The sequence below is a fragment of the Athene noctua genome, chromosome 18 (assembly GCF_965140245.1).
Source record: "Athene noctua chromosome 18, bAthNoc1.hap1.1, whole genome shotgun sequence".
Lineage (NCBI taxonomy): Eukaryota > Metazoa > Chordata > Aves > Strigiformes > Strigidae > Athene > Athene noctua.
The window spans coordinates 9675589-9692113 of NC_134054.1; the positions used below are offsets into that span (position 1 = coordinate 9675589).

Sequence of the window (16525 nt, forward strand, 5' to 3'; positions counted from 1 at the left end):
CTTCCCCGGGGAGAGCAGTGCCATCCACGGGAGCACTACTGAAGTGCCTGGGACAATCACTGCGGGATGTCTCTCTGAAAGGCAGCCAAGGTAACAAAAGGAGTCTGTTGGGTTTCCCTGTAGGACAGCAGGAGCATCACTTCATATATAAGGTATTTTTTGTGAGTTTATGGCAAAGAGAAATGTTTCTTCATGGCTACATATGTGTTTTCTTTGTTGATGAACACAGAAGAATTAGGCAGACTCAGCTCAGTGTATATAGATACCTGGCAAGAATGTGGTATTTTCATTAAGTGACACATGCTTAAGCTTTTCAGCAAGTGAGAGCACCAGAACCTAAAGGTAAATTATTTCATTAAGTAATAGTAACATAAGAATTTTAGGTTGAGAAATAAGATGTTGTCTACCACTGCAATTACTGGAGCAGAACTTCTTTATCCATGTGACTGCTTTCACCACCAATTTTGAAAACTAGCAGATTTGTGCTTGGCAAGAAGGCAGCAACCTGAAATTACACCAGTGTTGCATAACAAAATATGGCCGTAAGCTAAAAATTAAATATGAATACATTAATACTCTACAAAGTTGTCTGTAACGGCAGCCAGAAGAACATTTAAGGGAAATGAAAGCTTCAGGGCTTAATCCTGATCCATTCCAATCTCAGAGCATCAAAGGTTAGTGACATCCTTGGAGATGCATCCATGTAGCATGGCAGTGAATGCTTGCCACTGTCCTCCTGCTTCCCCCACATACACGGTAGCAGCCTGGAAAGTGGTGGCCTGTGTTGTGCAGCTGGTCTGTGAAATCATAGTAGACAGTAACATTTCCAGTCTTATTCATTAGCGTGTGAGTGATGGACAATGAGGGAAGCTGGTCTAATTTCCATGTCATTTTTAAGGTAGTCAGCAGTCTGGAGGCTCAAAAAGTTTGGAAACCACTGAAATAGAGAAATCATGAGGTTGTTCGAAACTCTACCAGTTTGATGACACCAAAGCACTTTGAGATTGGTGAGTTCCAGTTGGTTCCTCTTGGCTGCTCACAGGAGATCTAAGAACTGGCCTCCCCACACAGAGCTATAAATGCAGCTGGCCCTTGATCTCTGCAGTAGCGTAGGACATGCAGGATAGCCACTCTGCAGCTGTTACAACTGCCCACAGGCTATCAGGATAGCAAATGTCTTCTCTTTCCACCCTTTCATGGGGCTTACTCTAGCTGCTATACTAAATGGCAGCAAATACATATTTATATCCCTGGCATAGTGAGCCCATTGGAAGGAATGCTTGACTCCAAATTTGCACAAGAAACTGGCTCTGTATATTTAGTGAGTGAGCGAACTGTTTGTTGGTGGCTGTGAACACATACATGGCCTCTATGCCAGCAAGATGGAAGCACGTCTCCCTTGCAGACAGATCTCTAAATACTTTGATTCACCATTACTTTGAGTCAGGAAACTGGTGCGATACTTTTTTCTCATTATAATGAAAGTATGAAAACAGTCAAGTCTGGAATTAAAAAGCTCCGCTCCGATACACACAGTTTCATCTTCCTATTTGTGATGAGATTGCCTGGTTTTTAAAATCATGCCTGAGATTGTAGCTAGCAGCAAATGAGTGAAAACAAAGTCTTTCGTAGGTTGAAGGTATGTGGGACAGAAACCGCAGCTTCTTGCCTCACGAGTGCAGTGCTGAGCAGACCGTAGACTCTAGGGCAGGAATTGCCAGTGTTTGTTCAGGCCTCTGCTGGGAGCAGATTTTCAGAAGTGTTTTTACTCAGAGCATGTTCCCCTGGCTACAGAGCTAGCTCTGGATGTAGGAAGATGTTCATTCTCTGCTTTGCAGTCAGTTTTCTATATAACTGTGGGAGAGTCACTGAGCCTCCTGGTGTCTCAACAAAGGGCACAAGGAGCGGTAGGGTGAGCTTAGCGAGGTACTGAGTGTCAGTACAGTACAGGCTGAGAGCAGCTCTGACACTACAGCAACAGAGGCCATTTATGTACTGAAGAGAAGTAGCCATTGTCTAGTCACTCACTACAGGAGCTTCTAAGAGCTAATTGTTCATAATCGTTACGATTAGTTACCTAGCTGGCAAAAGGCAACGGAAACTTACTGTAGAGGTAACAACAGCAGACTTAAAAACAACTGCCATTTTTTCCTGCGTACCCAGATGTAAAACTCCTCTAAAGCTGAGAATATCAGAGGCAAGAAAATATTTTAAAACCTCCTGCTCCTTTGTGTTTCATTTCTGTTTATTTCCTTTGTTCAATAGACTGGAAAGACTGCAGTGGAAGAGAACCTCGGCACAGGGGACACACTGAGGCCCTGGAACATCTCCTTCAGCAGGTTCGAGCAGCTCATCAGCATTATAATTGCAGAGGTAAGGATAAATATCTATGTGGTAGGGCACCAGCTGAAGCCTCTGTGGCGCCTGTAATTTTAGCAGTTTTCTAACTAGGTCATACCTTCTCATTCATCAGGAAAAGAAAGATATTAATATTGGCCCATCTGGAATCACTTTAGCGCACTATCTTGCTCTTAACCCTTGAAATTAGTTGGATGAAAACATCTGAAAGCTAGAATGCACACAAGCACAGACACACCCTTTCTCTCTCTGTATTCTACACACCTATTGATTTGCTTTTTCCTACAAATAAGTTTCACACAGGATTCCACTAAAATGTTTCAAGGATCTCTCTCTTATTTTTTCATATAAAGAAATACTTTAGAGAGTTAACAACTGTTTTGGATCAAAAGAGAGGACTTGGCTGCCTCCAAATGGAAGACACAAAGTACTCTAGTGGATGTGATGCCAATCTATAATGAAAAATACTTGCGCAATGTAGTGGGAAGATAAGATTGCTGCATTTTCAAATAGAATGGATCAAAACTAGGAGAGAGTTCGAATCTTAGCCAGCTCTTTGCTCTTCATTCATGAGAAACAGACTGTGCCTTTAATAGCTCAAGAGCCAAGGCAACAGCTTGGCATTCTTTTTAAAGCATATATAAAAACTCCCGTTCTATATGGGTTGTTGAAAAGTACTATTTATTTTCTTAAAATAAACTTCTAACTGGAATAATTCTTCATTGCAGAGGAACTTATTTTAAACTGAAAAGTTGAACTACCGTGAAGTTTTCATTTTTCTTCACCTAGTATGACTGTTATGTCAAGCTGCATCAATTGATTTAAAATCATAGAAATACTTAGGGGCAAAATCATCTGGCTGAAACGTAAAGATGCAAATGTGCAAATATGTCACTCTCACAATGATCCACAGTCTGCCACAACCCATTGTAACCATAGCAACTTAAACTACTCAGCTATGTTGCTTGGAAAGGGAAAGGAGTTACTGCAAGTAAATGTTGTTTCTCTAATTAAAATTCATACAAGCGTTATCACTTGCAGGTGGTCTTGGTACTGAAAATACAGATGATGTATTTGATATCTTACATAGATTTTTCATGCTATTAAGAATTCTTTTAGCCATGTTACAGTTTTTTTCTTTCTGAAGTTATCGCATATCTCAGGTCTTTCAGGCCACCTTCCTACTCAACAGGGAATAAGTGATGGAACATCTGAAAATATTCTTAGTATAAATTGTTTTACTGACATACCAGCCCAGAACAGAAGCAGTTATAAACAACATGCAGAAAATCCCTCCTTTTGAGAATCTTACACCAGTGCCTGGTTCTTAGAAAATTCCACTGCTCCAGAAACTAACCCCAGTCTCAAAGCAAAGCACAGACAACTCTGTTCTTCATTTCCTAACTGCTTTTCCTTAAATAATAAATAACAACAATATAGAAAATCTGTTTAGCTCAGAACATTTTCTTGCATGTCTGAAAGAGGATGTGGGAGCTTACATGTGGCAGTACTGCACTGTGGAGTCAGCTTGAGCAACACCCATGCCTCCAACCAAATAAAAATCTCATAATTGCTTGTAATGCTAGCATTACACAGTAGTACATTTTGGATAAATCAGGACTGTAACATAACAGGAGAACCTGTGGAACTTGCCTTAAATATATGACTGATGTCAATCCCTTGTATTTCAGTAATTTGATAAACAACCAAGGTAAAGAGTTTGCAGAAAAAGTGAGTTACGACATCACTTTGACTCTGAAATTTGGTCCTGGTATTTATCAACCTCAGTGAAATTTGAGGAGTTTGATCAAGGATCTCAGATAAGCTACTGTATATGACTGAAAAGCCCAAATAATGGCTTTCACGTCATATAATACAGAAGACTGAGTCAGATTCTTAATTTATGTAAATTAGCATGATTTGATTGACATGGATAGAAGTCAGCATGGATATGCTGTTAAACTGAGGACCTGCGCAGGCATTTATCCATTCTTTCCCATGCTTCTCTTTCATAATATCATAGAATCATAGAAGGGTTTGGGCTGGAAGGGACCTGAAAGATGGTTGCAACCCCCCTGCCCCGGGCAGGGCCACCTTCCACTAGCCCAGGTTGCCCAAAGCCCCGTCCAACCTGGCCTTGAACCCTGCCAGGGAGGGGGCAGCCACAGCTTCTCTGGGAAACCTGTGCCAGGGCCTCACCCCCCTCACAGGGAGGAATTGCTTCCTTATATCTAATCTAAATTGACCCTCTTTCAGTTTAAAATTGTTATCCCTCATCCTATCCCTACACCCCCTGATGAAGAGTCCTTCCTCATCTTTCCTGTAGCCCCTTTAAGTACTGGAAGGCCACTATAAGGTCTCCCTGGAGCCTTCTCTTCTCAGAGCCCAACTCTCTCAGCCTGTCCTGACAGGGGGGGTGCTCCAGCCCCCTCATCATCCTCGTGGCCTCCTCTGGACCCACTCCAACATGTCTGTCTTACACTGGGGGCCCCAGAGCTGAATGCAGCGCTTGCACTGGGGTCTCACAAGAGTGGAGTAGAGGGGAAGAATCCCCTCCCTCAACCTCCTGGCCACACTTCTTTTGATGCAGCCCATGGTACAGTTGGCTTTCTGGGCTGCGAGCGCACATTGCCAGGTCACCCTGTGCATCCTGGCAACCAACACCCCCGTGTCCTTCTCCACAGGGCTGCTCTCAATCCATTCTCCACCCAGCCTGTATCTGTGCTTAGGATTGCCCCAAACCACGTGCAGAACCTTGCACTTGGCCTTGTTGGAACTTCTTAAGGTTCACTCTTCTTTGATTATACATTAATACTGTAATCTCTGTTTTCCTCATTTGTTTTAGAGATATCAGTAAATAGCTGGACACTGTTTGGAGAGTGTCCTTGAATCTGCTTACAACCACAGATTTTCTGTGGTTTATAAATGAGAGCAGAATCAAGCTCTGCATGAATTAAAGCTAGATGAAGACAAAGACAGGACTCAAACCTGGGGTCCTGCCACCTTGGCTTTTCACTAAGTGATTCCTCTGTGGGATATCGCACTCATGCTGCTCAGGCTGGCTGAAGGAGAGCGGAGGATGAGTGCAAGGGCGGTGGAAAAAAACTGAAGGGTAATCGATCTAAAAGGTCTGAGATTATTTGGATAACAGAGGCAGAAGCTTCAGAATACAGAGGAGCCAGAAGAGCAAGGCTGTGTGCTATGCACCAGCGTGAGCTGGGAGGGTTAAATTGCCCAGATTCCAGGCAGATCTCTTCCCCAAGTCTGCTCCTTCAGGCTTTGCACTGCAGCCTGCCTTTTGCCCTGTGCTTTGCATTGCAGGGGCTGAAGAAAACAAGCTTACAAAATTACCAGGAAGAATACATTGGAATGTACAGTGAGTTTAAGAGCTTTTGGAATTAGATCAGCTGTTGCTTTTGAACCTGCTCTGTGATATGATGAAATCTCCTAGGGAATTACTTAGGAAGCTTTGCTTTCATATGCTTAATCTTCTGGAAAACCCTGATGATTACAAACAACAGTTATCCATTTGTCTTCATAATACCATGCTACAGACTATCACAACTGAGTTACTACTTCAAATGTATTTTTTAAGGTTTTTTTTCTTGTAGATCATTCTTTCTAAACAATTCCAAGTGCATTTAAGTAATTGTGTGATGCTTCATTAAGAAAGAAATTTCACTGAAGTGAAATGCTCACCAGATATTTTCTTTCTGAAATTTGGTTGAAATGTATTTTACTAGACAAGGCAGAGGTGAAATAAAAACTTTCTAATTGTAATTTGATTCACAAGCAGAACACACAGTTTTATTGCATTTAACAAAGAGAAGGATCTCTGATTTCACAGGGAATTTGCAATGTTTAGATTATAATTATTGGTAAGAATATACAAAAACAGGCTTGTGAAACAAGCCACGGTTCAGGTAGGAAATTTAAGAAGTTACAATTTCAGCTGTTGAGCCTGATTTTGTAATCCAGAATATACCACCCAGTAATATGACTATCATGCCAGTAGCTTCTTCACGAGATACAGAATTTTCTTTTGAAAGACATCTCACCTTGAGGTGAGGTAATACAGAATCCATCATGTTCTCAAGCTATTGAGGTGTCTGGCCACTACTTATGCCTCTAACTTCTCCATGCACATTATCACAGTGTCAGTTGTTTGCACTGCTAAAAATGTGCAGCTTTAAACTGAGTTTGAATTTGTCTGGAAGTTTCCAGATATTTCATGTGTTTTCATAAGGTTGCACAACTAGTGAAAACTCTAAACCCCATTGTATGCCCTCCATTAGGATTTCATTGGGATCTAGCTCATCTTGTGCTGATTTACTTCCTTATTCAGGGTCACCCTAAATGATATTTAGCTGTTCTGCAGGCTGTCTGATTTGTGGGGCTAAGATCTCAGATAATTTTGCACTGAGGTAATTCCATTTACTTCACATCTGCCCCACTTGAGGAGAGGCACCCGCTTGTCTAGTGATAGGACAAAGAATTCCAGATGATCTTCCTCCTCAGAGAAATGGCACGGCATAGCAGACATTCCTCTACAGCAGAGACCCCAGATGCACACTAGCAGCCTGAGTATGCAACTTTGCTCTTATTCTTCCACAATGGACTTGTGTTGTTTTTAAGTATCTGTTGTATTTAAGTGAACTGCAAAGGAACATTTATATAAATATACCTTTGCAGTTAATTGTATTTCAATCCAGGCTTGAATGCTTCTGATCTAAACCTAATCACCAGAAACTCTCTAATTTCAGCCACTAATTGTTCACTCCTGTTTTTCTATTAAAAGAACTTACAGCTCTATTGCTGTATCATTTATTAACATAAACTTATTTTGTTGTAACTGGTGTTCTTCTATAAAGGTTACTCTATGTTATTTATTAGTTAATTAAATAACAGACGAAGTTCCATTTCCTGTAGATCCAAATTATCCTCTAATCTCAGCTCCATGGTTTTTGGCTTCTAGACACACTACACTGTAAAACAAAAGCAAATAGCAATATAGGAGAGTTTAGAATCTCCATCTAGTTTTACATTGTTTCTTTTGCTGTTGGCTTCTGCAAAGCTGTGGACTAAACCCAAACCACTGAAAAGCCCAATAACATATATTTCACTTGTAATGTGCCCTCTTATTTTAATGCTGCAGTCTCTGAGTGTTTTAAATAGAACTATGTTGCTTTGCCTTCAGCAATTTCCTCCTTTGTTCCCTCCATCCTTAATACAGAAGAAAATAAAAATCGCATAATTATAATGAAATTTATATTCCTAAATTGTCTTAACCTTGGAAGACGGAAGCAGTAAGACAGGAGTTTTCATGTAACATTTGGTTTACATTACTATGATATACTGAAAAAGTTCACAGTAAAATAAAAATTATCTTAGGAGATAGGAATAGAAAAACAATTTATTTTTTTTTAAAGGAAAGAAATACAAAGATCAATTGCATCAAAGGAGTAGTCAGGGGTTTGGATGAGTCTGTTAAAACTAAACTGAACAGCACATTGGAGAATATGCCATAGAGAACAAGTTTCCACTGGAAAGACAATGGATTTGATGATCTAATAAGTCTCATATATCTGAACTGTATGATTTCACCTCTAATAGAACCTTGTTCTCTTTGTACTTGCTGTTCAGCAGAGTGGTAATTATTTCTAACAATGTGTCTTCTTTCTGTGGTTTTCAATGTGCAAATTTATTCATCATTTAAAAATATGTTGAGCACTTCCACAGATGGGGTTTTGACAATAGCAAATTTAGATGTTCTTTAAATGTTCAAACTTAGAACTCACTAGGGAGACACAGATAGACATCTCCTATTCTGCATTGGAGGTAAGTGAGAAATATGTTCCTCTGAAAACACCTAAGCAGAGTGATTAGCAGCTTTCAGCAAATAGTTCTTTATGAGTCATATTTTTTCCCCAGTGGAGAAGGGCATCCCTCAAAAAGTTTCATGCTTCAGTCTGGATGGGTATCCATGCTTCACCCAAATAAACAGTCAGATAGTGGAAAAGTGAGATGTAGTTTCAGTTACATTTTTGATTTTGTCTTTCTTTTCAGACCACAGTAAATATCAGTAGAATTAATTCCTTTTTTTTTTTAATTAAATGTTTTTGCTGTTTCTCTTACAACATCATTAAACAGGAGGGACATCGCAAAAGACAATGTAAAAAAAAACCCCAGCCCATTCCTTTTAAATGCCGTATGTGGACAACAACTGACAATACATTGTACATTAGAGTCCTGCGTGTTCCTGACTGCCATCTATTGGCATTCCCTCTGAAGTCTGCTCACAGGTACACAGGTGGACACAGCTGTTTCACAGAGCCTGCAACTTCCAGTTCCCACTGGAAGATTTTTCTCTGGCTTACCAGGAAACTCAGGCCATGCATGAAAGAAGGAAAGACATTAAGTCAAATTCATGAAAATGAAAAATAATACAATGTATAAAAATTTAACCACATTTTTTAGAATATTGGGCGAATATTTGATTCTATTAAATTCTTCTGCTGAGAGAGCTGGTCCAGAGATCCTTGCAGGCACACAGCAGGTCTCAGCTTTGACATGAAGTGAACAAACGAGTCAAACACCTCTTTCTTTGGATTCCAGATTCCTAGGGAGCAAATGTAACTGTGAAAGTCCTGGAGCAATACAGGTGACTCAAAATTATTCTGATATGGAAAAAGAATCCAAACAAAAGCACATGCATTTAATGTGATACAGAGAAAGACAAGGGACAATCTAGCTGTTTTCTTAAAGCTTTTACTTAAATTAAGACTGGTGATGCTGTGATGTTAGTGATTGCCAGGGCACCGATTATTCAGTACTTAGAAGCTTAAGCTATATATAGACAGAAACTGAGGAATTACAGCACCATAAAATGTTGACTGATGGTTTGAATCTCTTCTTGGTTTTTTGAGACCACTTGCAAAATTCACATCTATTCTGAACATTAGGACTACGTAGTACTGGTTCAAGCTATTCTTTGCCTAGGAGCAAAACATTTTTACCAAATCAGAGTTTGCTGCAAGGAAATTGTTTACAGTTGCCTGTCGCTAAGATAATGAAAATATAAGCAAAAGGTTGTATTTGAGCATGTTTCTAAATGTTGACTTTTGAAAGGTATGTAGTGGGCATTGACTGAAATTTAGTACTGTGCTTCAAGAGACAAAGGTTCTTTATGAGATACTAACTGAAATTTAAGTGCTGGGCTTGGTTTGCCTTTTATTTTCCATTTTAGAGAGTTCTAAATTACAGAATGCTGGTCGCAAGCAATCAGTTTCCAGAAGCCTGAAGCACCTTTTCCATTCATCGAACAAATTTGTGAAGACTCTGAAACGGTTTGTCATCCATTTTATCTCCCAAAAGTTCTGAGTTTTATCTAGCAGTTGTTGCTCTTATGCAATTGTGAAAAGCACCTTAGAAATATATGTCAAGATTCCACTACCAGTGAAACAGCAATCAATCAGAATGAACTTGAGAAATTTGCATATGTGTAAGACTGGTGCAGCTGATAGGAAAATAATGCTCCAGTTCCTACTGAAATCAATAGAATCTTTTCATTGTTACTGTTGGAAATATATTTGAATTGTAATGAGTGAAATATTCTGTGAAAACACAAAGTGGAGTTACTGTTGCTGCTCAGTAATGAAATGGTATTTATTTCATTCATAATATAAAATGCAGAGCTCAGATAACATGTTTTGATAGTCTATTGGCAACAAGCAACACATCAAGAATTCTCTAACATCTTTAGCTAGGTTTGCAACGCAGTGTGACCCAAACAACCCTCAGTCTTGATAATTTGTTTTAGCAAATGGAAGTTTCTTATGCTGGATTATTTCTTCTTTCATTGCCAGGAGTGTTCAGTTTGCTTTTTCTTCTTTGTATTTTGATAAGAGTTTGATTCTTTCAGAAGAGCTCTCCAGAGTCTTTAAATTCCCTAAGGCAACTACTTAACGTATGTAACTAATTGCAAGGGTAAATATTGAAAGGAATGATCTCTATAAACAGTTTTGCAGATATGCCGGCCAAATTACACTCAATTACACTAATGTAAATCCATAATAACCTGCCTGATTTCAATTGAGTTACTTCAGATTTATTCTGAAGTAAACGAGGGTGGAACTAAGCCCATTAATGATAAAAAGTTTTAGTAAAATTTCTGATTTCTAAAGGGCATAACGCCTCTATTTTGTACTGTTTACTCTGGCAAAATCCTTACTAAAACTGATGTCAGTAGCTTGCATAGATTCATAATTTCTTAGATTCTTGTAGTCTCGCATCATCTAAAGCGATAAGCTTCCCAAATATTTTTCAGAATTCACTGGCTGAAGTTGCCAGTGATCTATATAAGTTGTGTGATCTATATAACACAGAAGTTATGACCAGATGATTCAATCTGTCTCCTCAGAACTTAACATCTATGATTCTTTGACTAAAATTTGGCATGGATGTGAGTAGAAATGCAAGGTGTTTGACAATGTTTCCTTCTTTCTTTAGGGGACTCTACTTATCTGTTATATTTTTTCACAAAGACAATTTATTAGTAACCAATGAAGATCAAATCCCAATTGTGGAAATTGATGACTCTCACAGTAGCTCAGTTATGCAGGATTTCCTGTGGTTCACAAAGGTAACAGGAGCCTAATTTCATATATTGCTTCTGCAGATCTGTTGCTAGCAATGCATAGGCCTTAGCTCTTTGTTCTGAATATATGAAATGATGTCATTAAAAAGTTACATGATGAAGTGCTTTACCCTCACTCATGTTAAGATGCAAAACACTTATATGGGTTAAATTCCGACTGGGTCGCTGACAGTGGCACAATTACTCTTTTAAATGTATGATCCTACGTAAGTGACTGATACTTGGGTACATAAAGGTTTTATGAATATTTCGAGGAAGAGTCTAAAGGAATAACTAGAAGGTTTAATGTTGGTATTATGGTTATGCCATCATTCAAGGTATCATCACACTTTTTATACCCCAAAGAACAGTAAATCAATTTTACACAATAATCCGAAGAGCAATTGAAGTAGGTGCATGATGTTTACAGAGAAACTTCTGTGTCTGATTCAGTATCTGTTTCATGTTTATATAGACAATACATTGCCATCCACAGAAACTCAAAATGAGCAATATCCACCAATTCTTCCTAGTCCAGAATGCTTTTAATTTCATTTCTGTTTTTGTAAATGCTGAGAACAAAAACTGATTGAACTGTATATATTTTTGCAGTTGTCTTGCATGTGGGATGATATCAGATGGCTAAGGCAGAATATGTCTATATCCGTGTCCTCATCAACAGCACTTCAAGCCAGGCAAAAGATGCTTTCAGCAGCAGCACAGCTACAGGTTAGTTGCATTGCATATTTCTAGCTATTAACTCAGTGACTTTCTGATCTCTAAGGGATAGTACTGCCAGCTGTCCTATGGTTCACCACTCCCCACTGGCCTGTTCTTTGGAGCAGCATTATCATCTACAATGAAATGAGCCACTGAGCCTCTCTTGCCAGCTGGAAAGAAGAAGTTACATTAAAAGTAGAAAAAAGAAAGGAAAGAAACAAAAGTGGCAGACAAAGAAACAAACAGATATGAACCAGTGAATAATGACCACAGATAAGCCTGCGGGTTTGCAGATTGGGAATTCAAGAGTTATAATCCTAATATTTGCTGCTCAAAAGCTTCTTAGAAAGCCTATTCATTATTAATTATTAATATATTAATAAAGCATTTAAACTCTGGGTAAGATTTAGCACTCCCTTGTGCTACATGGGAACCTGCAGCAGTAGGTAGCTTCTGTCCCCAATAGGAAGGACAAATAGACTGTGGAAGTTGCCAAAATAGCACTCTTGATTCACCCATAGGTTACAAACTGCTCAAGTACAGCTTCTAGGGCACAACTACACTGTTTGACAAGCAGGATGGCTATGCTGTTGTGGATTGTCAGCAGGGAAATAAAAATGAATCTTTCATTGTTATTAACTGAGCTGCCAAAATTCTTAAGGTGAAAATGTACCTTTGTGCAAAGAACCAGTCAGAGGCCTATTTAGACCCTTAAAAACAGGCTAAGAGAGATTAAGTGGTGCATAGATCTCGTGCCGACCCCTCAGCGCAGTGGTGAGGACAGCAGCAGCACTACATGGCCTATTCATATCATGGTAAGGTGTAGCAGTGACTCTCAGGATGCTTCCATTCTAACATGTGCTACAGATACCATCTGAGTGGTACTGAGCAGGTCACTTAATCTGTCTGTGACTCACTCCACTATTTGTTATGCAAATAATAGTTACACTTTCTCCAGCAGAACATTTTGACATTTATTGTAACGCTTCTGAAGAATGGATTTCATGATAACATGAAATCTCTAGCTGAAAGGCAGACATTCTCATAAAATACTTACTTTTGTGGCAAAATACATTTTTAAAAACGTGTGCATGATTCTTGCAGAAAAGTATATCCAGGCCTCACTTTCTCCTACCTTTTGTTCGAAAAAAGTCACCAAAGCTTCCCAGAAAAATCTATGGTACAGTCATGGAATTAATGAAGATCTTCATATTGGTTGGCTCATGTATCAGCCATACGGCCATCCCTCGTTATTGCCAGTCTATGCAATAAGCTCAGTTTTATAGCAGCTATGAAAGCCAGATACTTTGTGGCCATTATTAAGAATATCCATGTGGGGTTTATTTTACATGTTTTGGCAAAGCATGCTGTACAGGAGAGTAGCCTTCCTGGGCAACCACCTGTCTTGACTGATTTCCCCAAAGTATCCCGAAATATATGGAATGCCAGTCTCCTGCACCTTTATTGGAGGACCACCTGTGTTAAGCAGCAGCTGTTTGTCAGCCCTTTGAGCTGTCACTAGGGAAAGTTTTAGCTATATCTGCTGAATGTTCCCTCTAGTGTGGTTAGCTCAGCTTAGGTAGCACATATTCCTTTGGTTAGCTCAGTTTCGTTCCCTCTGTGCAGATTGTCTTTGACAGAGCATTGCTAGTATGCACGGACTGCACTCTGAGATAACCAAGGTTCCTAGTACATTGTGCTATTATTTGCTACCAGTGATGTTAAGAGCAGAGTTTGAAGCACAGAGATAGACCAAATGTGTCCATGTGGTATATTGCTCTGTTGAATTTCTGGCAAATTCATTGTCCTTAACATTTGTTCTGTTAGCTTGGTCCCCCAATCAACGGAGGGATTGTCACCAATCTGCCAACATCTAACAGTCTGTGTGGCCTAATGGGATCCACCAATGGAAGGATCTCAATAAAGTTTATACGGTTGAATACATTTTATTGAGGCAGTTAATAGACTGACTCCACAAGAATTTAGGACAGAATGGAAAAGATCAGTGACAACACAGCTGCTAAGGGACCAGATCAGTGGATTCAGAGACAACAGGGACTGTAATTTTGCCTGTTGTTACCACTAGACAACTAAAGCAAACAAAACACAAGTGATGGGGTGCCAAGCTAAGTAGACATAAAACTTTCTTAGGATATGAATTAGTCACATCTTTGTAATAGTAGGTACCCCCTTCCTCTGTGCTAGAATGTCATTCAGAATACACAGTCAGTGACAGTAAAGTTTGTTTCATCTAGGCACATTCATAGGTTGCAGTGATTAATGTGACAACTAAATGGTTAACACCTACCTGCAATCATTTGTCCCACCTGTGGACACATGGATTAATACAAAATGTATACTCAAGACATCCAGTGTTAATCAGTTATGCAGCCTAACCTCAAAAGACAGAACAGTTAAAAAAAGAAGGGAGGTGTTGTGTAGACATCAACAGTATGCCCTGGAGAGGGATGCATAAAGCTGAAATAGCTAAGTTATGCCACATAAAGAACAGTCACTGTGCTGACTACCTAGAGTTTATAAACAATTTAATAATACAGTTTATAAATAAATATTGCCTGCTAAATACAGATAAATAATTTCGGGATAATCTATCCGTTTACAATGTCATTAAGTTAATGTATAGCACTTCCCTAAACATACAATGTGCTATATTGTAAATTCAAGTTTTCATTTTAAACTACCCCCATCCCTACCCAGCTTACTGTAGACCTCTTGAAAAGTCACAAAGTAATGAGCATATTTTAAATGTTAGGCATTTTTCTTTAAGACATCTGTGAATCTCTTCAGTGGCTGGTCACTGGATTGAGTGTGTTTGCACCTATAAGCAGATGCCTTACTGTGTGAGAAAAGGGATTTTGACCAAAATATGTATTTTATGTGGAGTCTTTTAAAATTACTTTTCTTTAATCCTCACATATTTTCCTGGAGAGCTTTGCCCTACTAGCTTGTTAGTTTCTGCTGGTTTTGTCTAGCACATTCTTGGTATCTAAAGGAAAAGGGTCCATGTCTCTTCAAATCCTTCTGTGTTCCTTCACAAACACACTCCACAGTTTAGCTCCAGATTTACATTCAACATAGATATAAGGGCCTCTTGCATTTGTTGTTGAAAATAATCTGAATAATTTTTAAATGGAGAACAGAAAATGAAGATTATCATTAATGACCCTAACAGAAAACATTTGAAGTGTCTATTATGAATGATTTGGGGGCAGAGGAAGAATTTTGTATCATCTCTGACATTTGGTTAGGGGGAGGTCAAGAGAGCACCTAGCTCTTTAGTAAGTTCAAATCAGAAAGGCTTCATTGATACCAAAGGAGTCACCACTAGAACAACACTGAGTGTTTTTGAGAAGTGCATCCTTTATCTTTACCTAACTGGGCAAAAATAGGAAGCTCTGTCCAAATAAGTGAATTATTTTGCAGTCATGGGGTCATAACAGTCTTTCTGATGTTCTCCATTAAATGTTGGACTAGACACTGCTGGACCAAATACATCAGAGGATCCACAACTGAACCCACAAACACAACCTCGGGAAAAACTTTTCCTTTTGCCAGTTGAATGATACGACTGTAGGACAAGGCTTTGAGAAACACTTTGTGTCTAGTTTCTCTTGAAGTCAATAGGACTGATATCAGTGAGCACAAAGTTATGTTTCAAAAAATACCACTCTCTTGATATGCAATAAATAACTTTCATTCTATAATTTGCTTGTTTTCTAGAATTTGCTGGGAACTCACAACTTAGGCAGAGTTTTTTATGAGCCAATCAAGGATCGACATGGCAATATGCTGATAGTTACTATAAGAGAAGTGGAGAGTCTTTATTCATTTTTTAATGGCAAATGGATGCAGGTATCCAAACTACAAAGCCAGAGGAAATCCCTTTCAACTCCAGAGGAGCCAACAGCATTAGACATCTTGCTTATAACAATCCAGGTAGTGCTTTGCTTCTCTTACTCCATGTTATTTGCTTTTGTAAAGTCTGTGCCAGAGTCCTGATTTTTGGAAGAGTCTTGTAGAATTTTAGGCCTTAATCCAGTGCCCAATAAAATTAATGGCAAGGCTCCCGTTGAAAGCAAAGACTTATATTACTTCCAGTGGGTCTGGGATCAGATCCTTAATATGTAAAATATCCATGAGATTCTAAATGACTTCAAAGTCCTAGCAGAGAATAGTAGTTTCTATCAGTTTCGGGAAACCATGCTATAGAATTCTGTAGCAAGGGATATAAAAACCTTTAAAATTCTCTGGGATGTTCTTAAGCACCTATACAGAGACTTACATTTTCTACACTCCATAAGATTTTTCCATCCAACCTTGAACACTAAATCTAGGTTTAAAACTTTACTGTTCTATTTAATAAACTTGTTCTGTGGGGTTCAGAGTTCCTTGGAGCCTGTTATAGTTGCTAAAGAATTCTTTACTGACCACAACCCTTCTTTAATTTCTGCCTAACATGCCCCTAGACTTCACAATTAGAAAAATACCAAGGTGAGGATTGATCTTGGAAGTTGCTTTGCTTAGTCAGATCAGTTAATATCATTGAGAGCCACGGGGTTTCAGCCCTTCGAGCATCAGGGTATCTGCAAACTCATGTTAGACAGTTCACATAAAGATTAATACGTTTTCTGTAGGTAACAGCAACCTATTTGTCACAAAATGTCAGTAGCCAATCTCTCTAAAACTCAGTTGCATAGTTACCCAAAATGCAACAAAACAAGTCATTGTCCTAGGCCCTTCTTTAGCACCCTCAACTAGACGATGACTCCTGTGATTAATTTCGGAATTAGA

The 16525-nt window shown here is 39.0% G+C and overlaps 1 protein-coding gene across 1 annotated transcript in view; it reads left to right on the forward strand.

Annotated features, from left to right (window-relative positions):
- Positions 1-16525, forward strand: part of ANKFN1 (ankyrin repeat and fibronectin type III domain containing 1) — a 62790-nt gene that overhangs the window by 31353 nt on the left and 14912 nt on the right. The window contains exons 7-11 of the mRNA XM_074922118.1: positions 2266-2373; positions 9605-9704; positions 10867-10999; positions 11606-11722; positions 15455-15670. Coding sequence (XP_074778219.1) covers positions 2266-2373; positions 9605-9704; positions 10867-10999; positions 11606-11722; positions 15455-15670 — 674 coding nt within the window. The remainder of the gene's footprint in view (positions 1-2265; positions 2374-9604; positions 9705-10866; positions 11000-11605; positions 11723-15454; positions 15671-16525) is intronic.